The sequence below is a fragment of the Aethalodelphis obliquidens genome, unplaced genomic scaffold, assembly GCF_003676395.1.
Source record: "Aethalodelphis obliquidens isolate GAN/ISIS:26980383/991018 unplaced genomic scaffold, ASM367639v1 scaffold84, whole genome shotgun sequence".
NCBI classification, from domain to species: Eukaryota; Metazoa; Chordata; class Mammalia; order Artiodactyla; family Delphinidae; genus Aethalodelphis; species Aethalodelphis obliquidens.
In genome coordinates this window covers 5769609-5792777 of record NW_020838028.1, presented here as the reverse complement: position 1 = coordinate 5792777, position 23169 = coordinate 5769609, and the positions used below count along the sequence as shown (strand labels likewise).

Below are 23169 nucleotides of genomic sequence, written 5' to 3'. Positions count from 1 at the left end.
TGTGGGCAGATTCTTATCCACTGTGCCACCAGAGAAGTCCCTAAAGGCTAATTTTAACAACACTATTTTAAGAGATGGATACGATCATTATCCCCATTTTACACATAAGGAAATTGAGTACCAGAGAGGCTAAGTTACTTGCCCAAGATCATTTAGCTACTAAGTAAAAGGACAAGATTTGAATATAAGCAGTCTGGCTTCACATATAACACCCAGTTCATTGCTGTAACATAATATAATCAAACACTAATTCAGATATATTCAATGAGATAAAATAATCAATGTGGAAAAATTAAAATGTAGGCTTTTTTCTTTTTTGGTAAGAAATGTTTATTCTATAGAAAAGTTACTGATACAGATTTTGCAATTTTATTTTTGCCCATAATATATTTATGAATGGTCTAATAAAAAGGGAAAGGTATAATAATTAAAATTATTTTCATGTAGTCAACGTCATACAATTGTAATTACAACAGCAAAAACAATAAATCATAGTAGATGGTTTTAAGCTTGATTTTATAATGTGTTCTTTGGCCTTAAAAATAGTACATTCAAAATGTTTAAGTGTTTTAGATTAGAATGTATGTGTCTACAGGACTTTCATATAAATTTTATCATGTCATCCTAACAAAACTGCTGTGTGGTAGTCATGCAAGGACTGGTAATCCATTCATAGGCAAAGGAAGTTTAAAACAAGAAGAAAAAGAAAATATTCCTCAGAGTTCACATGATCAAGCCAGAACTTGGCCAGTTATCAGTGTTTCAAATTCACTACATAACTTACTTTTTCTCACTTCTCTTTAGTGTTTAACTTCCCGAATATAAAAATCAGATCAGATAATTTTATTGTACATCTGTTTCACATTGGTATATGGTTTGTTTGTTAAATTGTCCACCCAAATACTCTGAAGCATTGATAATTCAAAGTTAATTCAGAGAGTAAAATTTTAAGTTATTTGAAATTAGAATTTCATAATATCTTCTCTTTTTGGTTCATTTTATTTAAAAAAGAAGACAAAATGCTTTAGCTTCATTATTGAAAAAATAACCAACAGAAGACTCAATGGTATAAAATTCCTTTTAAGCAAAACTATTTTTTTGGTGTGACTTTTGTAAAGTCTGCCATTTCAAGTCTCAGGAATGTGCAATTATTTCCTCATGGTACCTTTTGCAGACTGGCTTCCTGCCACCACCATCTATCTCCTTCCCACCAGCCAACCTCATCAGACCAGGCCCTGGGAATTTGATTGGGTCACAGAATTTCTTACACCTAAGTAAATGAAAATGAAGGAAACTCAGCGAAAACTTTTACCCTCTAAACCTGTGGTCAGTATAACAAGCTTTAGAGAAGAGATTTTAGTCCTTTTAAATTCCTATCACATAGGTCCTTTTAGTCCTTTTAAATTCCATTTTAGTCCTTTTAAATTCCTATCACACAGGTCCAAACTACCATCATCACTGGGATTAATAGAGACATACTCAAAGGGAAAGGGAGAAATGTAAAAGGGTACTACAAGCAACTATGGAATCTCCATTGGTATCCTACAAATCCAGCTATTCCATAGTTTGCGCCTTCCCTATTTCCTCTTCAGAGGTGACTACAGGATCCGGTCCTTGTGTGACAGAACCCTGTCTCCCATCCGTTATCTAAATTTGGCTTAGGACATCTCATTAGATCAACACAGCAGGGAGCTCCCAATCTTCTCTCTGCCACAGTACCTTTCTATTATAATTTTAACTGCCCAATACACTCATGAGTGAATGAAGATTGTGGAATAAATCCAAAGGGTCTTTTTTTTTTTCCAAAAAATTAAAACACCATTTTAATTTCTAATTGCCCAATGCTTGTCATGGTCACTCTGTTGACATGGGATGAGGTAAGGGACTTCGTTGTGGCCCACATGCATTTCCCAGGGCACTGCTGGAATACCAACTCCCTTACCTGAAAATGCATTGGGATGAAAGTGAACAGTGAACAAGAGCTAGCATAATTAAAAGGATAACCTTGAATACACTTCATTTTTACACAAAAAACTAATGTACAAACTTATGAATTTTCAATATTCTTAGTAGCAAATAACTTGTGACTCACTAGAAGGTAGCAATCCCTTGTGTGTCATTGAACAGTCTGGGCTCTGTCACACTAAGGAATATACTTCTGAGCATCATCTCACTACAGTCTTAGTGGCTCTCAACAGCTAGTGCTTGAGCCGCCCCGCACATCTCTGAGAATTTCTCTGGGGCAAGGGGCTGTCCCTGTTTGGAACACACCAGGTACTTCTGATGTTTGTGGTTTAAACAAGTTGGAGGACCACTGTTTGATATGTTCCTGCAGAGGTTGGAAGTCTCTGTTACTAATTCAAGAAATGGCACTCCAATGTGCAACAGTTTGGGGAGGCTCCCTGTGTGACTGTTCACTGCCCCCTCTCTCCACAAAACTTCATTTAAAAGGGAGAAAAAAAGAATATATTTAAAATTAGCAATTTCAATTCTCATCAAAAGACTTGGAAATCTCTTATGTTTGAAAGACAAATGTAAGAGACAAGTGCGTTTTTGTGACCTTTGTTACCATTTATCATAGGACTAAATTTGCAATAAGCAGTCAGCAGTTTTCCTAGATACTATTTCTCCTACTTAAATAACTATAACCAGGGGGGCACTAGTAGTTATAAAGTGGTCTAATTATAATAATCAAACTATCCCTAGTTATGGTTAGGGAACATAGGAGGATGATCATCTTGTTAATACCATACTTTTCTATGATAATATAGTTATACTAATATATGCATACAGTCATTAAAAGATCCGCATGGCACAATGGAAAATGTATGGCTTTTGGCATTAAGCAAACATAGATTAGAAATGCACTTCACCTGCTGAATAACCTGTGGTCTTAGGCCAGTCAGTTAATCATCATAAGCCTCAGAGTCCATATTTATGAAAGAGAAGAACAGCTCCAGTTCACACGTTGCCCATGATGACTTTCTATAAACATTTTCTTTTACTTCCCTCCCTTTTGCTATTAATGTCTATATAGACATAAACAATAAATATAATATTAATCAAGACACAGGTTCCCATGACTTCCAGCCCCAACCTCTGATTAAATTTCATAAATCACTGCTTAAATTTATCCTCAGGATTTTTTTCTTACTTAGAAGCCTTGAAGGCATGAGCATAGGTTTGGGTAGGTAGACTTGTACTATGTGGAGTGGAATTACAAAGGCTCTAGGAATTTGAGGGTTTTTTTAAGGGGAGGAAGGGATCCAGTTACAACTCTTGTTCCTTACAAAGTCAGTCACTATTTCTGAGGGAAACAGGTTTGATTGGGCCAAGGCTTGTCACTTCAGCCTTCTCCTTTTTGGACTCCCATCTACAGTGTTTAGAAGATGTTTTTCTTTGTTCATTATTTCAACTTACCCATTAAGGATACTTGGCAAATTCCTGAAGTATATGGCTTCCTGCTCCTAAATGGGCATCCACACTTGCCCTTCAGCCTTGATCTTTCCTCTTGCAGGTAAAAACAGAAAAGATGGAGAGAAAAACATGGCGGATCCTTTTCTCCCCGTCTGTGCAAGCCTGCCTCCAACCTGGTGATCGTTGACACTCACTCTTTGTGGGAAAACCTTTTTTTTTTTTTTTTTTAACATATTATATTAGATTTTACTAATTAACTCAATCTTGTAGCTTCTGCAGTTCCCCCTGCCAAAATCTAGTTCTTAGAGGATTTTTTTCCTTTTTGAACATTTAAGCATACTTTGAGCAGAATGATATTTTAAAATATAATTGCATAGCTTCATTAATATCTGAAAAATGCCTACTGAACTAACCCAGTACATCATATAATGGCCAAGTAAAATTTTTGTGTTTTCATATCCTGTTTTTCTTTGAAATTACATATCTCAGAAATTAGCTCATTATCTGAAAAAAAAAATGAAGAACTGGTGAATTATAATACAGGAGTGTTGCCACTGAATGGACTGTTTGATTTACCCAAGCAGGTAATGAACACTGTTGTTGTCAAATTCACTAATGAGTCATCTTAATTAGGATGTAAGCTAAGGGGCATTATTCCAGTGGCCTTTTGTATCCTGGTGCCACATATATTCTTTGGCAAGAAAAGATCAAAAACAGCAATAAACAACTGAAGACCACCCATGGCTCTGTAAGGTTTTTGGAACAATTCCTGGGACTGGGAAGTGAAATTGGTCAGCATGTGGAGAAAACTGTCATCTCAGTAGCAAGATTTAAGTGAAGATGACTAAGCCATTAACAGCACGTATGCATATTTAATTCTGTTAACTCCTAGCATCAGCCTTCTTGGATCTTTTGTTTTGAGAGGAAGGTCAAGACTTTTTGGAAGGACATGAACAGAAATGGCAGATTAAAATTGAAGTGTATATAATTCTTTCTGGAACTGCTTGAATTTCATTATTTGAAAATATTTTCATTTCTGCCCTTTGGTCAAAGAGACATGCTTAAAATTCTTATTTCTTCACAAGAAATAATTTGCTCTTCTTAAACAGGTTTATGGTTAAGGGTGGGATATTATATGAACTTCTCATTTAGTAACTCTAAAATTCCCATCTGTGGTTGGAAGAACTCTTAGGAAAGCTTTGAGAGATATGTAATGACCCCTAAATATGTATGTAGTTAAAAAATAATTGATTAGTCATCGTAAAGGAATACATGCCTCTGGCTCAAAATGTTACTTATTTCCACCATTTTTCATTTTCTAGTGTTAATTATTGTCATAGAAGGAAGCATCTTAGGATTTAGACTGGAGATCTAGGGCAACTGTCATTTTAATAAGATATTTTAAAATAATTCAAAATTGTCACGTATCCATAAATGTTGCCATGGAGATGTGCATAAACCAACATTGTGGTCCATAGTCCATCACTGAAAGTATACCACCAAGATCAGATAGGAATATAGTTTTGGAAAGACAGAATAAAAATTAGAAAGGAAACCACATAACAATTATGACAAGTGGCAGGAAAAGGAGAATATTTTTGTTTAGATAAACTGCTTCAATATCAACTAGAATTACATAGATTCATTTAGCTCCTTTATCCTCATTCTCATTTCTAATAGTGATCTATGTTCATTTTTAACAATATAAGAGGTTAAAATACCAATTTTAGAGGTTGAAAAACTACTATATTCCTATTAAATGGTAGAGATGTTTAATATTCAGCTTCATCTTAGTACAGTCTTAACGCTTTAACAAGAGCACACAAATTTGTGTTTTATTACCTTATAATAAAGCTGTTGTCTTAACTAATTTTCAGAGCAAGAACGGGCATGTAGTAATAAAGAGACTCTAACTGACATGTTTTGGTAAAGAAGACGCCATGTGCCTTGATAATAACTGATGTTGTTTCAGCATTGTTATTTTCAGATTATTTTATTTTAAAAGGGATGATAATTTGTACTGAAAGTTTTTTGTTTTCTTAACATTTAAACTTTTCATTAAAATTTGCTCTTTTGGTAAAAATAAACAGTGAACCACGAGATACTCATATGTGGTGCTTTGCTTTTAATTACTTATGGAGTAATTACAAATGGAAATAAGATGACACTGAGATGTCTTTCCTGCTTAGTGCCAAGGCTTGCATTAAATGTGTGCTATGCGGAGTGGAGTCCAAGAAGGACCAGCAGTTTTTTGGGGTCCAGTTCTAACTACAGGTATTTAGAGAGCCAGTCAGCCTTTTGGAGGGAGAAGGTGCGTTAGGGTTACTGCCTAAGTATTGGCGCTGACTCAAGTGACGCCTGGGGTATAGTCATGGGTACTATGCATCCATCGTGTTTAATCCTGGAGGATCCCAGTTTCAAATCTTCTATCCCACTGGACTTATGGGAAAATTAGTCTCAGTTATTGATTGAGAAAATACAGTCAGCTTATAATGTGTGAATAATCATTTTGAAAATTTTTTTCCTGCTATTTTTCCTCAAATGTCTAAAAACTACTTCACTGAGTGTTACTACATTCCTAAAGAAGAAATGGCAGAATTGAGAAATAATTGTATTTATGTTCATTTTTCCTTCTAATTACTTTACATGTGAAAGAAAACTGAGTGGAAATCACATCTGTAGTTTGTTCACACATAGGTATTTTTTTCTAAAAACACTAGTAAAATTCAGGAAAGTTTAACAAATCCCTTCATGATAATAAAAAAAAACTAGGCATGTAGTAGGAATTTATAAATGGGTGATATCTTTACCTTCACTTATCTGAATTAACAGATCACAAAATGATTTAAAAAGCTGCAGTCAATATATTGCAGTTTTTGTCATTTTACTCACAATATGCACTAGTGCCCAAGTAATTCATATTCTCCCCAACAAAAAAGGTCTCTAAAAAAAAGCAGTAAATACCATTTTTGAATTTGAAGCTGCTAATGCTGTTTTTAAATGATTGTTTTTACTATAGTTAATGAAAAGTCTATGGCAAATCAGTTGAGTTCAAGTCTTAGCTTTGCCGTTTGCTAGCTGGATGACTGTGGCTATTTTATTTAATCTGTCCATATCTGGGTATCCTCATTTGTAAAATAGTGAAAATAATAGTGCCTACATCATAGCATTACTTGTAATAATTATAAAAGATTTAGCAATGACTCAGATATAATAAGGACTTAGTAAAATATACTACTTTTATTAAAATAGACAATATAAATTTCTTTTTTTGGATTCACTAACATTTTATGCTCTTATGAGTTCATACTTTTTTAAAAATGCAGGCAAATCCAAGAGAAGCACAGTATAAATGTGCTAGTTATCAGGTAGTTCTCTGCAGGCTTTTTGTGGACAGACACGTTTGGGCTGCATGATTTGAATTTCAAACGGGCTTCTTCTCGCTTTGCCTGGGTTGTACCAGGAAACTCAGTCTCTTGTCTTTTTCTGTACTGTCACAGACCAACTGTTTCATTCTGGCAATAACCTTTCTGAACTGCAGCAACGTTTTGTAAAATGTACAGGTATTGGCTTCAGTGATCTCTAAAGTGTGTGTGACCTACATTACATAGCCAAATGTTTTCAATATTTGCCTGTAGTCAGTGATTTAATAGTAAAAACATTGAGAACCTAGAAAAATTTAGGAAAAGAGAATATGGATGTGGCCAGTGAAACTGCATTGAACCACAGATGATAAAGGACCATTCTGGCTATTTCCAAAGCCTCCACTATGTAAAAAAAAAGTGACAGAAAAAAGCCTCAGTAATTATAGACTCCTTTTGCCTGATTTTGAAGAACTCACAATGTAGAAACATAACACTAACAAGGATCTTGATAGACTACTAATTATCCCCCATAGGTGAGATTTTTTGGAGCTTTCTCAGTCAGTAATCTCTGAGGGAGATATTTAAAGCCAGAGAGAAAGGTTATAATGGTGAAAAACAAGAATTGAAAGATAGAGGGTAATGCAAATAAAAAAGGAAGAACAGTCCATAGTGGCAGCCTCTACCTGAAGAAGTACAGAAAGGTAGTGGTTGAACACCATGATATTGAAAAGGAAAAGAAGATGTAAAGAATCAACATTGAAGTCTGTACTGTTAATTTATAAAGGAGGAATTTAGTCAACTGGACAGGCCTAACACAGTTAGTGATGTCCACACTTAACGACATCTGTCAGCATTTGGAAGAATCGGAAAACAAAAATAGCAGCACTGTTTTATGGACATGATACATAAGCTTAATAAAATGAATATCAGAACTCCAGGGCATGGGGGGTATGCAAGTAGTATAGATAAAACTATATTCATAAAAACTAAAACCAAAAAGCATACTTGGAATAACTTTTTATCCCCTCCTTCCTATCTCTTTTTCTCATTTTCTTCTCTTTCCAACTCCTTTAGTATTTACTAATAGTGAGAACTGATGAAAAGCCTTTGCAGGGTTAGTCAGAGAAATATTCCAGTTCCTTCTTTTTTTATTCCCACTATGGATCATTAATGATAAAAACAAAAGACAGAAAAAAATGGATGAATAAAATAATCTGTCATCTAATATACTTATGCATTTAAAATACAGGTCAAATTCCAAAGGTCCTTTCCCTCTGACCAATTTCTCTGTTTCATGATAATTTAAATTTGGTATATATAGTGTTCTTAGCAATCATTAGCTATCTGCCTGAGGACACCTAAGAAACTGGAAAGGTATACCGATAGAGTAATAGTGAAATAACCTGTATCTAGCTGTCTATTCGCTTACATTTTCCCTAGCTTCAATTCTTTCCTTAAAGATTTCTTGAAAGTGTTTGCACAGTGATGAGAGCTTAAAAAAGAAACAAACAGACTCTGAGTCAGAATTATGTATTGCTTTTTTGTCACTGAAGAAAGAATCAGAAGGACTGCCAGTTCCTAAATGCCTGCCTTTGTGCTGAGGAACTAGTGGCTGCATTATTTCATTTTCTACCACAACACTTTTTTCTCCATTCTGAACAGAAAATCTGAACAAGTAACATCAGCTACACTGCTTAGAAAACCTTCCTTCTGGGAGACAGTGCAGGGCTGGCCCAGTTTGTCTCCATAGAACCACTCTATTTTTTCTGCATCTTGATTCCTTAGTACACATTAGAGGGCCTTCACATCCCCAGCCATTCCTCACCTCCATCAAATTTACTAGAAATACCTTACTTTTGAGTGGAAACAAGTGATAAATGAACAATCGGGTAAACAAATCCCTGTTAATTATTAACAAGTATTACTCCTGTCCTATAGTTCAGATGCCCAGAAAGCTCTTACAGGTGTAACAATAATAACATTAATAGCTAAAATTTACTAAGGACTTCCTGTGGACCAGGCCTAACACTACATTCTTTAAAGGTTTTTTTTCAATCCTAACAACAATCCTATCTGGTCAATTTTTATTACTCCTATTTTATAGATGAGAAAATGAAAGTTGAGTAAATTTGAGAAACTTGCCCAAGATAGATCAAGGAACTGGATTTAAAGTCAAGCCTTTTTTAACTCTAAAATCTCTGCTCTTTAATAGTATATTTTCTCTCAGGTATTTTCTGGGGGATATTTGTATTTAATTACTAGATGGAAAAATCTACTTTATATCGAAGTGAGCCATTACCAAATAATATTGCCACACAGTGGTTTTGGGAATATCAACCAACTCCTTTCCATTTGTTTTCTCAATTTCACCTTCTTATGATGATACAGTATTTCAATACAGATTGTATTGTGAATGACTGTTATGTTTACAGAACTGTCTGAAGGTCAATGTGATAAATTTATTTATGTCTCCACCAAATATTTACTAAGAACTCACTATAGACCAGGCATGTATCAGAGAAAAAAATGCATAAGTATAATTACAGTCTTTTGCTCAACAATATTGTTCTTCAGTGAATGGGTGACTGGATAAATTATCATGCATATAATGTCCCAACAAATACACTAATAGTATGTGACTTTAATCTGACTTTGCGAAGGTCATTCATTTGCCATCAAAGAACTTCACAGAATAATAGTAGGGAAATGATTTTCAGTTTAATGGTAAAAGACTAACCTATGGCAATTTTGCCTTAAATTCCCTTTAACATTTTCTGAATGCCATAACTTTATGCTCAGAAAAAGTGTCTGAATGCCTTCACTATAAGACTTTCTCTTCCTTTTAAAATTTTTATTTTTCATTTCTAATTTTTAATTTTAATACTCTGAAATATTCCACTCAGTAATTGACTTGGGATGATACTTCATGTGAAATAAGGAACTTGGTGGTTCTGATCAAGAATGTGCATAGTATTTCAATGTGTTTTTTACATATGAAAAATACAATGTGTTCTTTCTGAATATCAAATGTGTTTTATATAATTTATGTGGCTATTTTCATTAATTGTGGATGGTGTATTATTATTACTTTTAATTAACATCAGGAAGTACAAGAATACTATTACAGATTATACATTTACAAAAATTTATTTACCTTTATTAATTTGTTATATAATTCCAAATAAAATTTACTACCATCAATAGGCTGTGTCCTGTGTTATTTTAATATTAGTAGTAATGCAGTTTTGTCGATCTACACACACGTTTTCCTCCTTGGGACCAACCGCAAGGAAATTGGTGAAGGTTTGTGGTGTTCTCTATACCTTTGCAAAGACCAAAGCCCATGCGGAGAAAAAAGGCCAAGTAGACAAAGCATCTGATCTGACATTTAAATAGGAAGGCACTTACTTTCAGCTAAAAGATTAAAACTTTGTTTTATTTAATACTTTTTCAACAAAAAAAGTTGCCACTTAAAAAAGTTGTTGATTATTATACTCACTATGCCTATTCAGTTGGGGATGGCCTCCTTTCTGGTACAAAGAAAACAAGTGATGTCACTGTCTGAAATGTCTATTCTAGGAGTTCTCTGGCAACTGAGAGCCTTCTTTAGCGTTGTAAGTGATAGATGCCACATTACCACCTAAAGGACGTTTTGTTACAGTTTTACAAAGAAGAAATCATGATGCAAAGTATAAGTATCTTGTATACCATGTATGCCATAATCCTGGCATTCACTACTGTCTATTACTGTTATTTATTTACCGGGCCAATTCACCCTTTTCAAGACAAAGTGCTGTTCAAAATCTAAAAGTTATGTCTCATTTATCTTGTCATCTCTACCACCCAGAACAGTGTTCTCAGTTTAGAGAAGAATATTAATACTGAATTACGAAGCATCTCTGAAAGCCTATTTTTAACATTGTTTTATGTTCTGCAGTAATAATTTTTCTGGCCTAAGACTCTTCAGTATATTATTTGATGTTTTCAGATCATTCCTCGTTTATCTGAATTGACAGTTGTTTTCTACATTTTATATAAATAGAAATATTTCTTTTAATATTATTTATTTCTATTAGTTTAACTAACATGAAATGTATTATCCAAAATGATGCATACAAGCATTCTCAGAAATTTCTACTCCAAGTAACATAAATTATCTATAACGTTTAGAGTTATATGTCCTGCCTCCTTTTGGGTAGACAGAATGAAACATACGACTGACTACCCTCATATCTGGACTGTGCTGTCAGCTCTGATCCATGTATTCAGCAAACATCCATTAACTATCGCTATGCTACAATCTGTTATGTCAGGTTCATTTGATGCCAAATGCATTTTATGAGTCAAGGAGTATCATATGTTTGTTATAATAATAATGCCGTTTTTAAAGGACAGAATTTATCTCCTTTCATAAAAAGAGACATCACAAAAGCATTTAGTAAAAACCATAAACACCATTATTACTGCTTCTTATAGTTTATGTTTAAATGGACTATGACACCACTGATTTCATCGTGTATATGTTCTTTAGATTAATTGCAAAGAGGGCATTTTTGTATTCTAATGTGTACTTAATTCACTAGCTGGGATTCATTGATTCATTACTCAAATTTTCATTTCAGGCCCTCCAGGCCCTCCAGGTGGTCTGAGAATAGAAGACATTAGGGCCACTTCTGTGGGACTTACTTGGAGCCGTGGTTCAGACAATCATAGTCCTATATCTAAATACACTATCCAGACCAAGACTATTCTTTCAGATGACTGGAAAGATGCAAAAACAGGTGAGGTTTTTTTGTTTGATTAATCTGTTCATATTTTGAGATGAATTTTTTTTTTTTTTTTGCGGTACGCGGGCCTCTCACTGTTGTGGCCTCTCGCGTTGTGGAGCACAGGCTCCAGACGTGCAGGCTCAGCGGCCATGGCTCACAGGCCCAGCTGCTCCGTGGCATGTGGGATCTTCCCGGACCGGGGCACGAACCTGTGTTCCCTGCATCGGCAGGCGGACTCTCAACCACTGCGCCACCAGGGAAGCCCTTGAGATGAATTCTTTCATCAAAAACAAACCAAAAAAAACCTGGATGTTTTAATAATTTTATCATCGACCCAGAAAATTTTCTTAAAACAGACAATCCCAATGTTTTAGTAGTAAAGAAAACCACAGCAAACTAAATGTTTTAAAGCTATAGGGGAAGAAGCAGCATGTCTAAATCTATAATGGGGAAGCAAAGAGAGGTCTCCTGGGTTTCTTATTTGAGCTACGTGTTAAGTCTAAAATGTACTAGGAAAAAATTATAAGGAGGGTAGATTTGGAAAATGGCATCTATAACTTATTATTTATGACCCTTTTTATCCAATTATATAGGCACTATAGTTCTGCATTCTAAAAAAAGGTACAATTAATCATAAAGATTAAGCACCTAAATCTTACTACCATAACTTTTTACTTTCTGAATATGTTCTTATCTGGCTTGAATTTCCTCAAAACAGGTTTTTAAAGAAGTCTAGCACCTCAACCTTTTTTTTTCTCTCATATTAAGATTTTCTAACAGACAAAAACTAATTAAGAGCAAGTGGGTACTTTTCCTTGTGTATAAGTTATTACCATTGCCATTTGTCATCACTAGTCTTCAAATATCACACATCAGCGTATTTTCTCATAGAACATGAAGGAAGATAGAGGATTGTTTTGATAAAATAACCTGTTTATCTTTGTCATTGTTGACAATATTTTTAACCAAACTTGCAGTTGTCAGAATTTCTTTCACATGCATAAAGAAGAGGCATAGAAATATGTTCTCAGTTGTCACCAGAGGGGAGAAAAAAAAAAACAAAAGTGAATAGAGTGTTCCTGTTTTTTAAAAAATGAAAAAGAATTAATCCCAGCATATCTTAAACCTGCTCACTTTAATCTTAACATAACAGAATTTATTTGTATCGCTCCCTGAGAAGTTTTAATTTAGATTCACCTCTTTTTTTTTGATAATTTCTTCCTATCATGGGAAATAAATGAAATATAAACTTGAAATCTGTTACAAGGGTTTAGGATATATTTTACCATTAAGTAATTCTCCACATAAGTGTATGAAGTTCAGAAGAATTAGAAACAAGTGAAACATTTCTATTACATTATGCTTGTGAGTGTAAGAATTATCTATAAATATACTTGGCAAAATCAGACCTTTTGAAAAACAATTTTAAAAACCGTATAGATATTTGATAAAGCATGAGCAGTTTCTACTTCTCTAAATAGAATGAAAATGGATGATAATGATAAAACAATAGATGATAATTTATATCTAGCCAAATTTACATTAATTATAGATACTAGAGAGCAAATGAAATAAACATATGGTTAAAATTTGGTTTGGCTTTGAAAAAAGAATAATGATTGCAATCATCTCCATTAGTTCTTACCATGCTTACCACATTATGCTTAACATATGGCTCAATTAAAATATGCTTCCCATTAAAAAAATTTTTCCACTATAAATTAAGTTGCATGAGGGGGAAGACTTTTGTTTGATTCACTGTGCTATCCCTAGCAACTAGATCAGAGCCCATAGTGCTCATTCATTAAATACATATTTATTGAACTCCCACTGTGTGCCTGAACCTGTCCTAGATACATAGTTGACCAGCACTGAATAAAACAGAGAGAAAAAACAAGTCAAAAGAAAAGCCACAACCCTACCTTCAAGGAGCTTACATTCTAGTAGGAGAGATGATAATAAACAACTAATTAAAATATATAATAAGTCACATGGTGATTAGTGATAAAGATAAACAACAGAGAAGGGAGATGGGGAGGCAAGACTTGCATTTAAATAGGATGCTTCTAATATTAGCATAGCCACTCCAATTTGTTATGGTACCTGTTTGCATGTTATATCTTTTACAATTGCCAACCTATTTGTATATTGAATCTAAAGTATATTTTCTGTTGACAGCATATAGTTGGATCTTATTTTTTATCCAGTCTGACAATCTCTGCCTTTTGATTAGATTATTTAATCCATTGATATTTAATATTATCATGGATGTAGCTGAATTTATATCTGCCACTGTATTTTTGTTTTCTAAATGTTCCATTTGTTTATGTCATTTTATTTCTTTTTTATTGCTTTCTTTTGCATTAAATGAATATTTTCTAGCATAAAAATTCAACTAATTTAATGAAATTCTCTAAATATAAAAACTTAATGATTACTCTAGAGCTTACCTGGTATAATGGAATTTATCACAATAAACTTCATATTTTTACCAACAATATCAGAGAGATATAGAAACATTACTCTTAGCACTATTCCATTCTGCCCCTTTTTTGTGCTATGGATTATTATTCATACATCTATATTATATATATTATACACCTATGTATGTTGCAAATTCAATAAACTGCTGAAATTGCTTTCTATAATTTGAATGTCTTTTAAAGAAGCTAAGAGAAGAAAGGAAAACAATAGTTTGTTATATTAAGTAACATTAAATATTTAACATTTCTGATCCTCCTCATTTGTTTCTGTCAATTTGAATTATCATCTTATATTATTTTCTTACTGTAATACAACTTCGCTTCTACCTGTCCCTTAAAGTTATGTCAAATATATTACATTTCTATATGCTGTAAGCCCAACAACACAATTTTATTACATACACACACTGTATATATACATTTATACATATGTATATGTGTATGGGTAGATGCATAAGTAGATAGATAAAGATAGATAGATATTCTCTACAATGGCCTTTAAATCAGATAAGAGAAGAAAGAAGAAATATGTATTTATACTTTTCTAATTACATAATTACCTTTACCAGTGCTCCTTATTTTTTGGGGATGGTTTTTTCAAATTACTGTCAATGGTCAACTGCTTTCAGCCTGAAGAACTTTTTGGAATATTTCTTGTAAGTCAGGTCTGCTCCCAACAAATTCTGTTTTTGTTTATCTGGGAATGTCTTTATTTTGCTTTCATTTTTAAAAGGTAGTTTTATTTTCTTGGTTGACAGCTTTTTTCCCCCCTTTATGCCCCTGGTGATAAAGGGCATCTTGGATGGAAGTTCTTTTCTATTCTCAGTTACTGAAAGTTGTTTCTAAGTCCTTCATACTTACCAATATATTTTCTATTTCTGGGTTTTCCATTGCTTTCTGTAGAACTGGATTTCTATCTGTTATAATTTTTCTAAGTAAGGAACTTCTTTTAACATGTCTAACTCTTCAGGTTGCTGAAGTCAAAGATCTTCAACTTTTTTTTACACTAACAAATAGTTTTCTTTTAATATTTAAGTGATTTTTTGGATATATGTTCTAAGCTGCTTTTTTTGAGCACTTAATAAAGTGTCTTTGTCTTTTTGCCTTCATTGTTTCTGACAAGAAGTCAACTATTCTTTTTACCTTATATTCCTGTATTTAATGTGTCCATATTCTCTAGCTGCTCTCAAGATTTCCCTTTGTATTTGCTTTTCAGCTTGATGAGAATATATTTATCCAGATGCAGTTTACTGGCATCTTAGACCTTTGATGTGATATCTTCCTTCAGCCTTGGAAATTCTCAGACATTATCCCTTTAGATATTCCTCTGTCCCACTCTCGCTCTTCTTGGTCTCTAGTGAAATATATGTTAGATTGTTTGATGTGTTCCACAGATCGTGGACACTGTGTGTGTGTGTGTGTGTGTGTGTGTGTGTGTGTTGATTGATTTTCAAACATTGTGTGTAAAAGAACAGAAGAGGCTGAGTAAATATTTTTTTCCCAGGAAAATTCATGTCATTCTTTCAGGGGTTGAGTCAATCTAATCTGTCATTGAGATGATCTGAGCTTTGCTGTTAAATTCAGTTCTATACAGGCTTTAATAAGTGTTTTGAGTACAGGATCACAACCTTTCCCCCATATTGCATGTCTGGAGGTTTTCCAGTCTTCCTATCAGACTTCAGCTTTCTTCTCCAGCTTGGACAACAGAGAGAGCTCTTGCTCCTCCCCTGCTCCTGCCCCAGACAGCTGTTGTCTGATAATCAGTCTAAAGCACAGAGTGCTGGGACGGTGGGGGAGAATTTTCTCAGTTCTCCTATCCTTCCCTCAGACTTCACAGATCCAAAACACCTGCTCCTCAGATGGGAGGCAAATCTCTGTTACCCTCTTACCACTCACCAAGCCACACGTGGGCACTCACTTATATCCAGTGTAAGGCTCAGAGTGCATGCAGGGTCTCAATTTTCCTGCTGTGCTCTTAGATTTGAGCAGATCTGAGGTGTCTATGACTTTAAGGGTGGTCTCTCAGCACTCTTGTCCGGCTTCCGAACTTTCTTGAATGCATCTGGTAAAGCCTACGGAGAAAGAATTCAACAGGTAAGGACTCTCCTTGATTTGGGGCTCCCAGGGATTCAAAATAGCCATGCCAGACTGCACTTTATCTTTAAATATCTATGAAAAGTTAAACTGCCTTTTTCTTATGAACGTCTATGACTAAATCCTCCTCTCCCCATGACTCTACTGATGATGACTTTAGTTCATTGGATTTCTTCACAAACTCAGCTCTCCAATGGCCTCTAAAAAAAACTATTATTTTGTAGATTATCTTGCATGTTCTTCCTGTTTGTTGGTCAGTAAAGTTATTGTGACTGTGTTCTAAGTGGAAGTGGAAAAAAAAATTTATAGCCAATGTAGAAATAAAAATCACGTGGTTCTTATTTACAGTGGTGTCCACTGAAAAAAGAAAGTATAGGATTAAATTCAATTTCATGCAGGTAATTAGTTAAGGTGTCCAAAAAATATTTTTCAAAGATACCAACTTTCAGCATTCCAATGATTAAATTTAGAATAATGAGAATAATAGACTGTAGATCTTTAAAACAATCAACTGTAAGCATTACTTCTCTGGAACATTTTTGGGGATGGACAACAGAAACCTGATACCATTCCTAGGGTTCTACAAGATGCTCAGGTCACGTTTAGAATGTGTGTTGGATTCCGTGCTGCTACTTTCAGAGGAAAAAATATAGAATATTCTTGGTGATGGTGTGTGTGTGTGTGTGTGTGTGTGTGTGTGTGTGTGTGTTTGTGTGGAAAAGGAATGTTGGCCAGAATATAAAATGGCCTGGAAACTGTGCTATGAGGAGCAATTGAGAGAACCTCAGATATGTTCTTGAAAAAGGAGAAGAAAAGTGTCTTTATATTTAAAGTTTTGTCTTGTGGAAGACTAGAATTAATTGTTACCAATCCTCTGCAATTTTCGTCGTGGCACATAAATGTTCCTCTGAATTTTAGATTATTTCCTCAGAATAGACGTTTGTGAGTTAAATTATTGAGTGTACGCATGCTTAAGCCCATGAGCTTACTACAAAATTACGCTGTAGAAAGGTGGAATAAGTTTTATTCCAATCAACAATATATAAGTGTCTCTTCCACCATAACTTTACTTAGTATTTTCTTTTTAAATCTTTGTCAAATTGATAGGTTAAAAAAATGAAAAAGCATTAGGCTCCTTGTAGGACATTTACATTTTAGAATTTACTGTTTTATTTTTTGCCTTTCCATAGCTTCACTTTTGTTGCTCTTATTTCAAAGATAAACTTCTGGGTTTTTATGAGGCAGCATGCAAACTTTCCATAGAGAAGAAACAATGAATCACATTTTCTGGGAATTCAGAGAACAATCCGATTCTCTTTCTCTGCAAGGAACATTGTCACACCTCTGGCTCTTCTCTGAGTCCTGCCAGATGATCTACAGGTTGGGTCTAGAGCCTCTAACATCACACTGAGTAGTTGTGTCAGAGCCAGAGAGAGGCCTTTAATTGTCCATTTTCATTCTGAAACAATGGACCAACTTTTTCAGCTAGATCCCCAAGTGGGTAATTCTTTCTGAATAGTTTCAAATACTTGGGTTTTAGATTTAGATGGAGGATCCTAAGGGTTCAAACTGTGTTTAAACCCCGGGGAAATAGCAGAACTCACTATGGCAACTTCCAAGAATCTAGAACAGGTGTGATTATATTGCCTGGAGTTATTTTTGAAACATCTGCTTTTTAGTCTGGAGGTCATTGTGCCTAGTTCTGAAGCTGCTCAGGGAACTAGTTGTTGTGGTCTGAAGGCAGAGCACCACAAAGCATGGTTGCCAGGCAATTGTGACTATTGGCCTTGGGATACCCATGAGGCTTGCTTCTCTTTTCCTCCAAAGAATAGTCAGAATTTTTTTTATTCTGAGCCTTATGGACTGAAGGTATTTGAAAATAGACCTGTAGATTAGTGCTCATGGCTGGTTATCAAAATAAAACCTTCTAAAGGGGGTCTTTTGACCTGAATATTAAAGTAAGGAGTATGTCTCTTATTCTGTATCCCTTTGCTTGAAATTTACACTTAGAAGTAAAACCAAGATTCAAATAGCTACCAGGTTAATATACAACATTTTAGTTTTTTATAGAAAGAAGCCTCTGACAGCCTTTATACAGTTAAAATCTGATTTCCAAAACTGAAATTGTCTGTAAAAAGTGGCCTGACTCAGAAATGACCCAGTTAAAACTCAGGAACTTGAGACCACAGTCCTGATTCCTGGTACTTGCCTCTATTTTGCCAAGTACTCTCCTCTCTTTCTGACTCCAGGAATAGCAAACAGGTTGCAAGGAACTTGGCTGAAGAGAGGGAACACAAAGTCCCTCTGCTCCTGATTATTGTGCATTTGGCTTGGAGCAAGAATCTCTTTCCAAAGCAAAGATGACCTTTGCTTCCAACCTATCTACGTGGGTGGTTTTGGAAAAATAAAATCTATCCAATAGTTCCTACCAGGGCTGAAGGGGTTGGAGAAGGTACAAATCCTTTTATAGGGACATTTAAGGCTCAGAATAAAATAAATAAAAATGTGTACTAGAGGTAAAACACAGTAGCAGTGGAGGAGAGAAATTGAAAAGGATCAACTCAGAGTTAAAGAGGGTGGGAGAGAGCTTAAGAGGATGGAGATGAGGTCTACCCTCTGCTTTAGACAGGGCAGGATGATTTATGAGCTAAATACAGGCATAAGAGCCATAGAGCATGGATATTTTGTAGTGGGACAAGGTAACAGAGTGCCCTCTTTTCTTCTACCGGTTGCCTGCCTGATTCAGGGTTGAAGGAGACAATAAGGTTATACACACGGTTGTGCTTCTTGCATTAAGACATTGTCGACTCTAAATAAGCACAACTTTTGTATTTGTAGTTTATTTGTATCTTTTACAAATATTTATAAAGTACTTCTACTTACAAAACATCATTCTAGGTGTACCAGGCACTGAGTGGTTCCCAAACATGAATAAGAAGTAAAAGAAACATATGTATGTCCATAAATAATAACCAGGAACAAACAAGGGGGGACATAGAGACATATTATAGGTGTGGCCTGGTATGGACATAGCCGGTCTTGAAGTTCAAGTTGTAAAGTGGTGATATGGGCTACCGAGCTCAAGATTGGACTGGAAAAAAGTTAGAAAGCAAACTTTTAAACCCTGTTCTTATGATGTGGTATGCAACCAAAGTCCTGTCCCCCTCTGGGGAAGGAAAGCAGGCTATATACAGAGCCATTTTTAATTCTAAATACATTTTTGTAAAATGATTGGCTTTAGTCATTTTTTGCTAAGTTAGCCCTATTACTTATATAAATGATTTTATAGAGGGGGTATTATAAAGATATGCCAAAAACTTATTTGTTTTAGATACTTATCTTCTCATAAGTACTGATGTTAGTGTGTATTAACAATGATCATAATTGGTTTTGTTCTAAAAAGAGAGGTGTTCACAACTGTTAGCTATCCTTTTAGACTATATTATTAACTTATAGATATCAAATTCTTTCCTTAATCATTTGGAAGTTACATTCTGGAAGTCCATCTTCCTAACATCCACTTCCAGCTTCCCCTTTTGAAAGTTGTTTGCATCACTGGGTCAAGGGTTTCCTGCTGAGGTCTGTCTTCTCATGGTTGTAACTCCAAGGCTTTCTGCTTATTCATCTTCCTCTCTTCATCTCAGACTTCATTTAGTCACAGGCCTTACTCCTCATCTGGAATCTAAAACCTACCCTAAAATGACACCAGTTGACTTTTCTTTCTTTATCTCTCCCCATTCTTCCAAATGTTTTCTGTAGTAAAGTATGAATTTCTACCCTTTGAACATATTCCTGATCTTCCGTTTGTTTGGAGATATTTTCATACTGGATCCTCATACATGCTCAGAATCAGTCTGTCAGCTGTAGTTTTCACTGCACATCCATCTGGCTCTTCCTCTCTGATCCAGCCTTCACCTGCCCCTACTTGTTGACTGCCCAGCTGCTTGGAAAAAGCCCCAGGGTAGCCTTTACCATCGTGAGAACACCATGCCTTTGTCAAGAGGGACCCTTTAGAATGGTTCCCGTATTTCCATTCTTCAAGCATTTAAATGGTGCTGGGGTTTTGCAGCATAAGAAGCAGGAGAGAGGATCAGACTGCCTCCTTGACCCTTCTATTATACTTTTTTACTTGGACACCCTGGACTCACAAACTCACAAATATTTCCATCAGCTTCAGCCTCTAAACCTCTGTATTAATTCCCTATGTCTGTCATAACACATTACCACAGATCTGATGGTTTGAAACAACAGAAGTACAAAACTAAGGTGTTGCAAGGGCTGCACCTTCTCCAAGGATCTCAGGGAACAACCCATTCCTTGCCTCTTCTAGCTTCCAGAGGCTCCAAATACTCCTTGGCTTGTGGCTATATCACTTCAATTTCTGCCTTTGTGGTCACATTTCACTCTTCTATATGTCTCTTTGCTGTGTTTCTTTTATAAGGACACTTGTCATTGGATTTAGGGCCCATCTAGATAATCCAGGATATCTTATCCAAAGATTCTTAACTTAATTTGTCTTAAAATTAAAATGGTCTACAAGACCCTTTCTCCAAATAAGCTCACATTCATAGGTTCTGGTGATTTGAACATAGACATATCTCTTGTGTGGGGGGAGTCACCATTCAACCCACTACAATGGCTCCTTCTATAGGAGGCTCAAAATCATAAAAAGGCATCTAGTGAAGAAGGAGGCCACTCTACCCAGTGTCATAACAACCAGCCCTGTGTTTTCCTTTTCTCCATGAAGAGTCCTTTGCAAATCAAAAATTCATCTTCCCTCTTCCTATTACCTAAAATAACTTCCTATGTACACGAAGTAAGACAAACAAATCCCAATTTGGTGTGAGGAAGGGGTAGAGAAAACAGGAGATAAAGAGGCAGAATTAAAACAGAGGAGAAGGAAAGCCAAACTTTTAATCAGAAAGTCAAAAATATATGTCAATATATATAAAACAAATTCTTAACAAAATAAGAGACTGGATGGCAAAATTAGTGTCTAGGAGAGTTATGCCACACGTGACAGTGTGAGGCATGGGATAATCTGAGCCGTTAGGAATTTGTCTAAAAGTAGAAACTGGGCACTGGGATACTTAACATTTATTGTGATGATGGGTACAACATCTTAAAAAGCTATTTATTCATGGTCTGCAGTGCCAGATAAAAATTCCTTGAGTGATAAGATAATGAGTCATATATAAGCCTAAAGGAACACATTTTCCAATAAGTGATGTACAGGTATTTACATGCATATGTATGTGTAAGTTAATTATTAAAAACACATGTGAGAATATTTTAGGGGAGCTTAAAATAATGTTATAATCCTGCCTTGGTTGTATGTTTTATCATACCTCAATTAAATAAGCAGTCTTGAACGTATCTTACCCCTAAGTTATAATTTTCCTGTTAGTATCTAGTAGCATCAATTCTGAGAAATACTTAATAAATCTGAATGAATTATTATAACCTTTATTATCAGTGCCCCAAAGGATTTGGGTATAAATCTAAAAACCTAACTACAAAAGAGTATAAACTTACAGGTACCCTAGTAATAAATCATTCCCTACCCATACACTACATCAGTGGCAGTCCATAAAAATTTTTTTTTTCTATCCTATAAGTTGAATTTATTTATTTTTTTTTAAACATCTTTATTGGAGTATAATTGCTTTACAATGGTATGTTAGTTTCAGCTTCACAACAAAATGAATCAGTTATATATATACATATGTTCCCATATCTCTTCCTCTTGTGTCTCCCTCCCTCCCACCCTCCCTATCCCACCCCTCCAGGCGGTCACAAAGCACCGAGCTGATCTCCCTGTGCTATGCGGCTGCTTCCCACTAGCTATCTACCTTACGTTTGGTAGTGTATATATGTCCATGCCTCTTTATCGCTTTGTCACTGTTTATCCTTCCCCCTCCCCATAGCCTCAAGTCCATTCTCTAGTAAGTCTGTGTCTTTATTCCAATTTGTATGGAAACACAAAAGACCCCGAATAGCAAAAGCAATCTTGAGAACGAAAAATGGAGCTGGAGGAATCAGGCTTCCTGACTTCAGACTATACTACAAAGCTACAGTAATCAAGACAGTATGGTACTGGCACAAAAACAGAAATATAGATCAATGGAACAGGATAGAAAGCCCAGAGGTAAACCCACGCACATATGGTCACCTTATCTTTGACAAAGGAGGCAGAAATGTACAGTGGAGAAAGGACAGCTTATTCAATAAGTGGTGCTGGGAAAACTGGACAGCTACATGTAAAAGTATGAGATTAGATCACTCCCTAACACCATACACAAAAATAAGCTCAAAATGGATTAAAGACCTAAATGTAAGGCCAGAAACTATCAAACTCTTAGAGGAAAACATAGGCAGAACACTCTATGACATAAATCACAGCAAGGTCCTTTTTGACCCACCTCCTAGAGAAATGGAAATAAAAACAAAAGTAAATAAATGGGACCAAATGAAACTTAAAAGCTTTTGTGCAGCAAAGGAAACCATAAAGAAGACCAAAAGACAACCCTCAGAATGGGAGAAAATATTTGCAAATGAAGCAACTGACAAAGGATTAATCTCCAAAATTTATAAGCAGCTCATGCAGCTTAATAACAAAAAAACAAACAACCCAATCCAAAAATGGGCAGAAGACCTAAATAGACATTTCTCCAAAGAAGATATACAGAGTGCTAACAAACACATGAAAGAATGCTCAACATCACTAATCATTAGAGAAATGCAAATCAAAACTACAATGAGATATCATCTCACACCAGTCAGAATGGCCATCAGCAAAAAATCTAGAAACAATAAATGCTGGAGAGGGTGTGGAGAAAAGGGAACCCTCTTACACTGTTGGTGGGAATGTAAATTGATACAGCCACTGTGGAGAACAGTATGGAGGTTCCTTAAAAAGCTACAAATAGAACTACCATATGACCCAGCAATCCCACTACTGGGCATATACCCTGAGAAAACCATAATTCAAAAAGAGTCATGTACCAAAATGTTCATTGCAGCTCTATTTACAATAGCCCA

General features: G+C 35.2%; 1 protein-coding gene across 3 annotated transcripts in view; it reads left to right on the top strand.

The window, feature by feature from the left end:
* The window catches only part of CNTN1 (contactin 1), a 378978-nt gene that overhangs the window by 279049 nt on the left and 76760 nt on the right, over positions 1–23169 (top strand). For 2 of the 3 annotated variants that reach the window (XM_027093460.1, XM_027093458.1), the window contains exon 16: positions 3518–4525. In XM_027093460.1, coding sequence (XP_026949261.1) covers positions 3518–3597 — 80 coding nt within the window. In that variant the 3' untranslated portion in view covers positions 3598–4525. Of the gene's footprint in view, positions 1–3517; positions 4526–11404; positions 11564–23169 lie in introns of those variants that run through there. The other variant, XM_027093461.1, reaches the window with a different exon arrangement.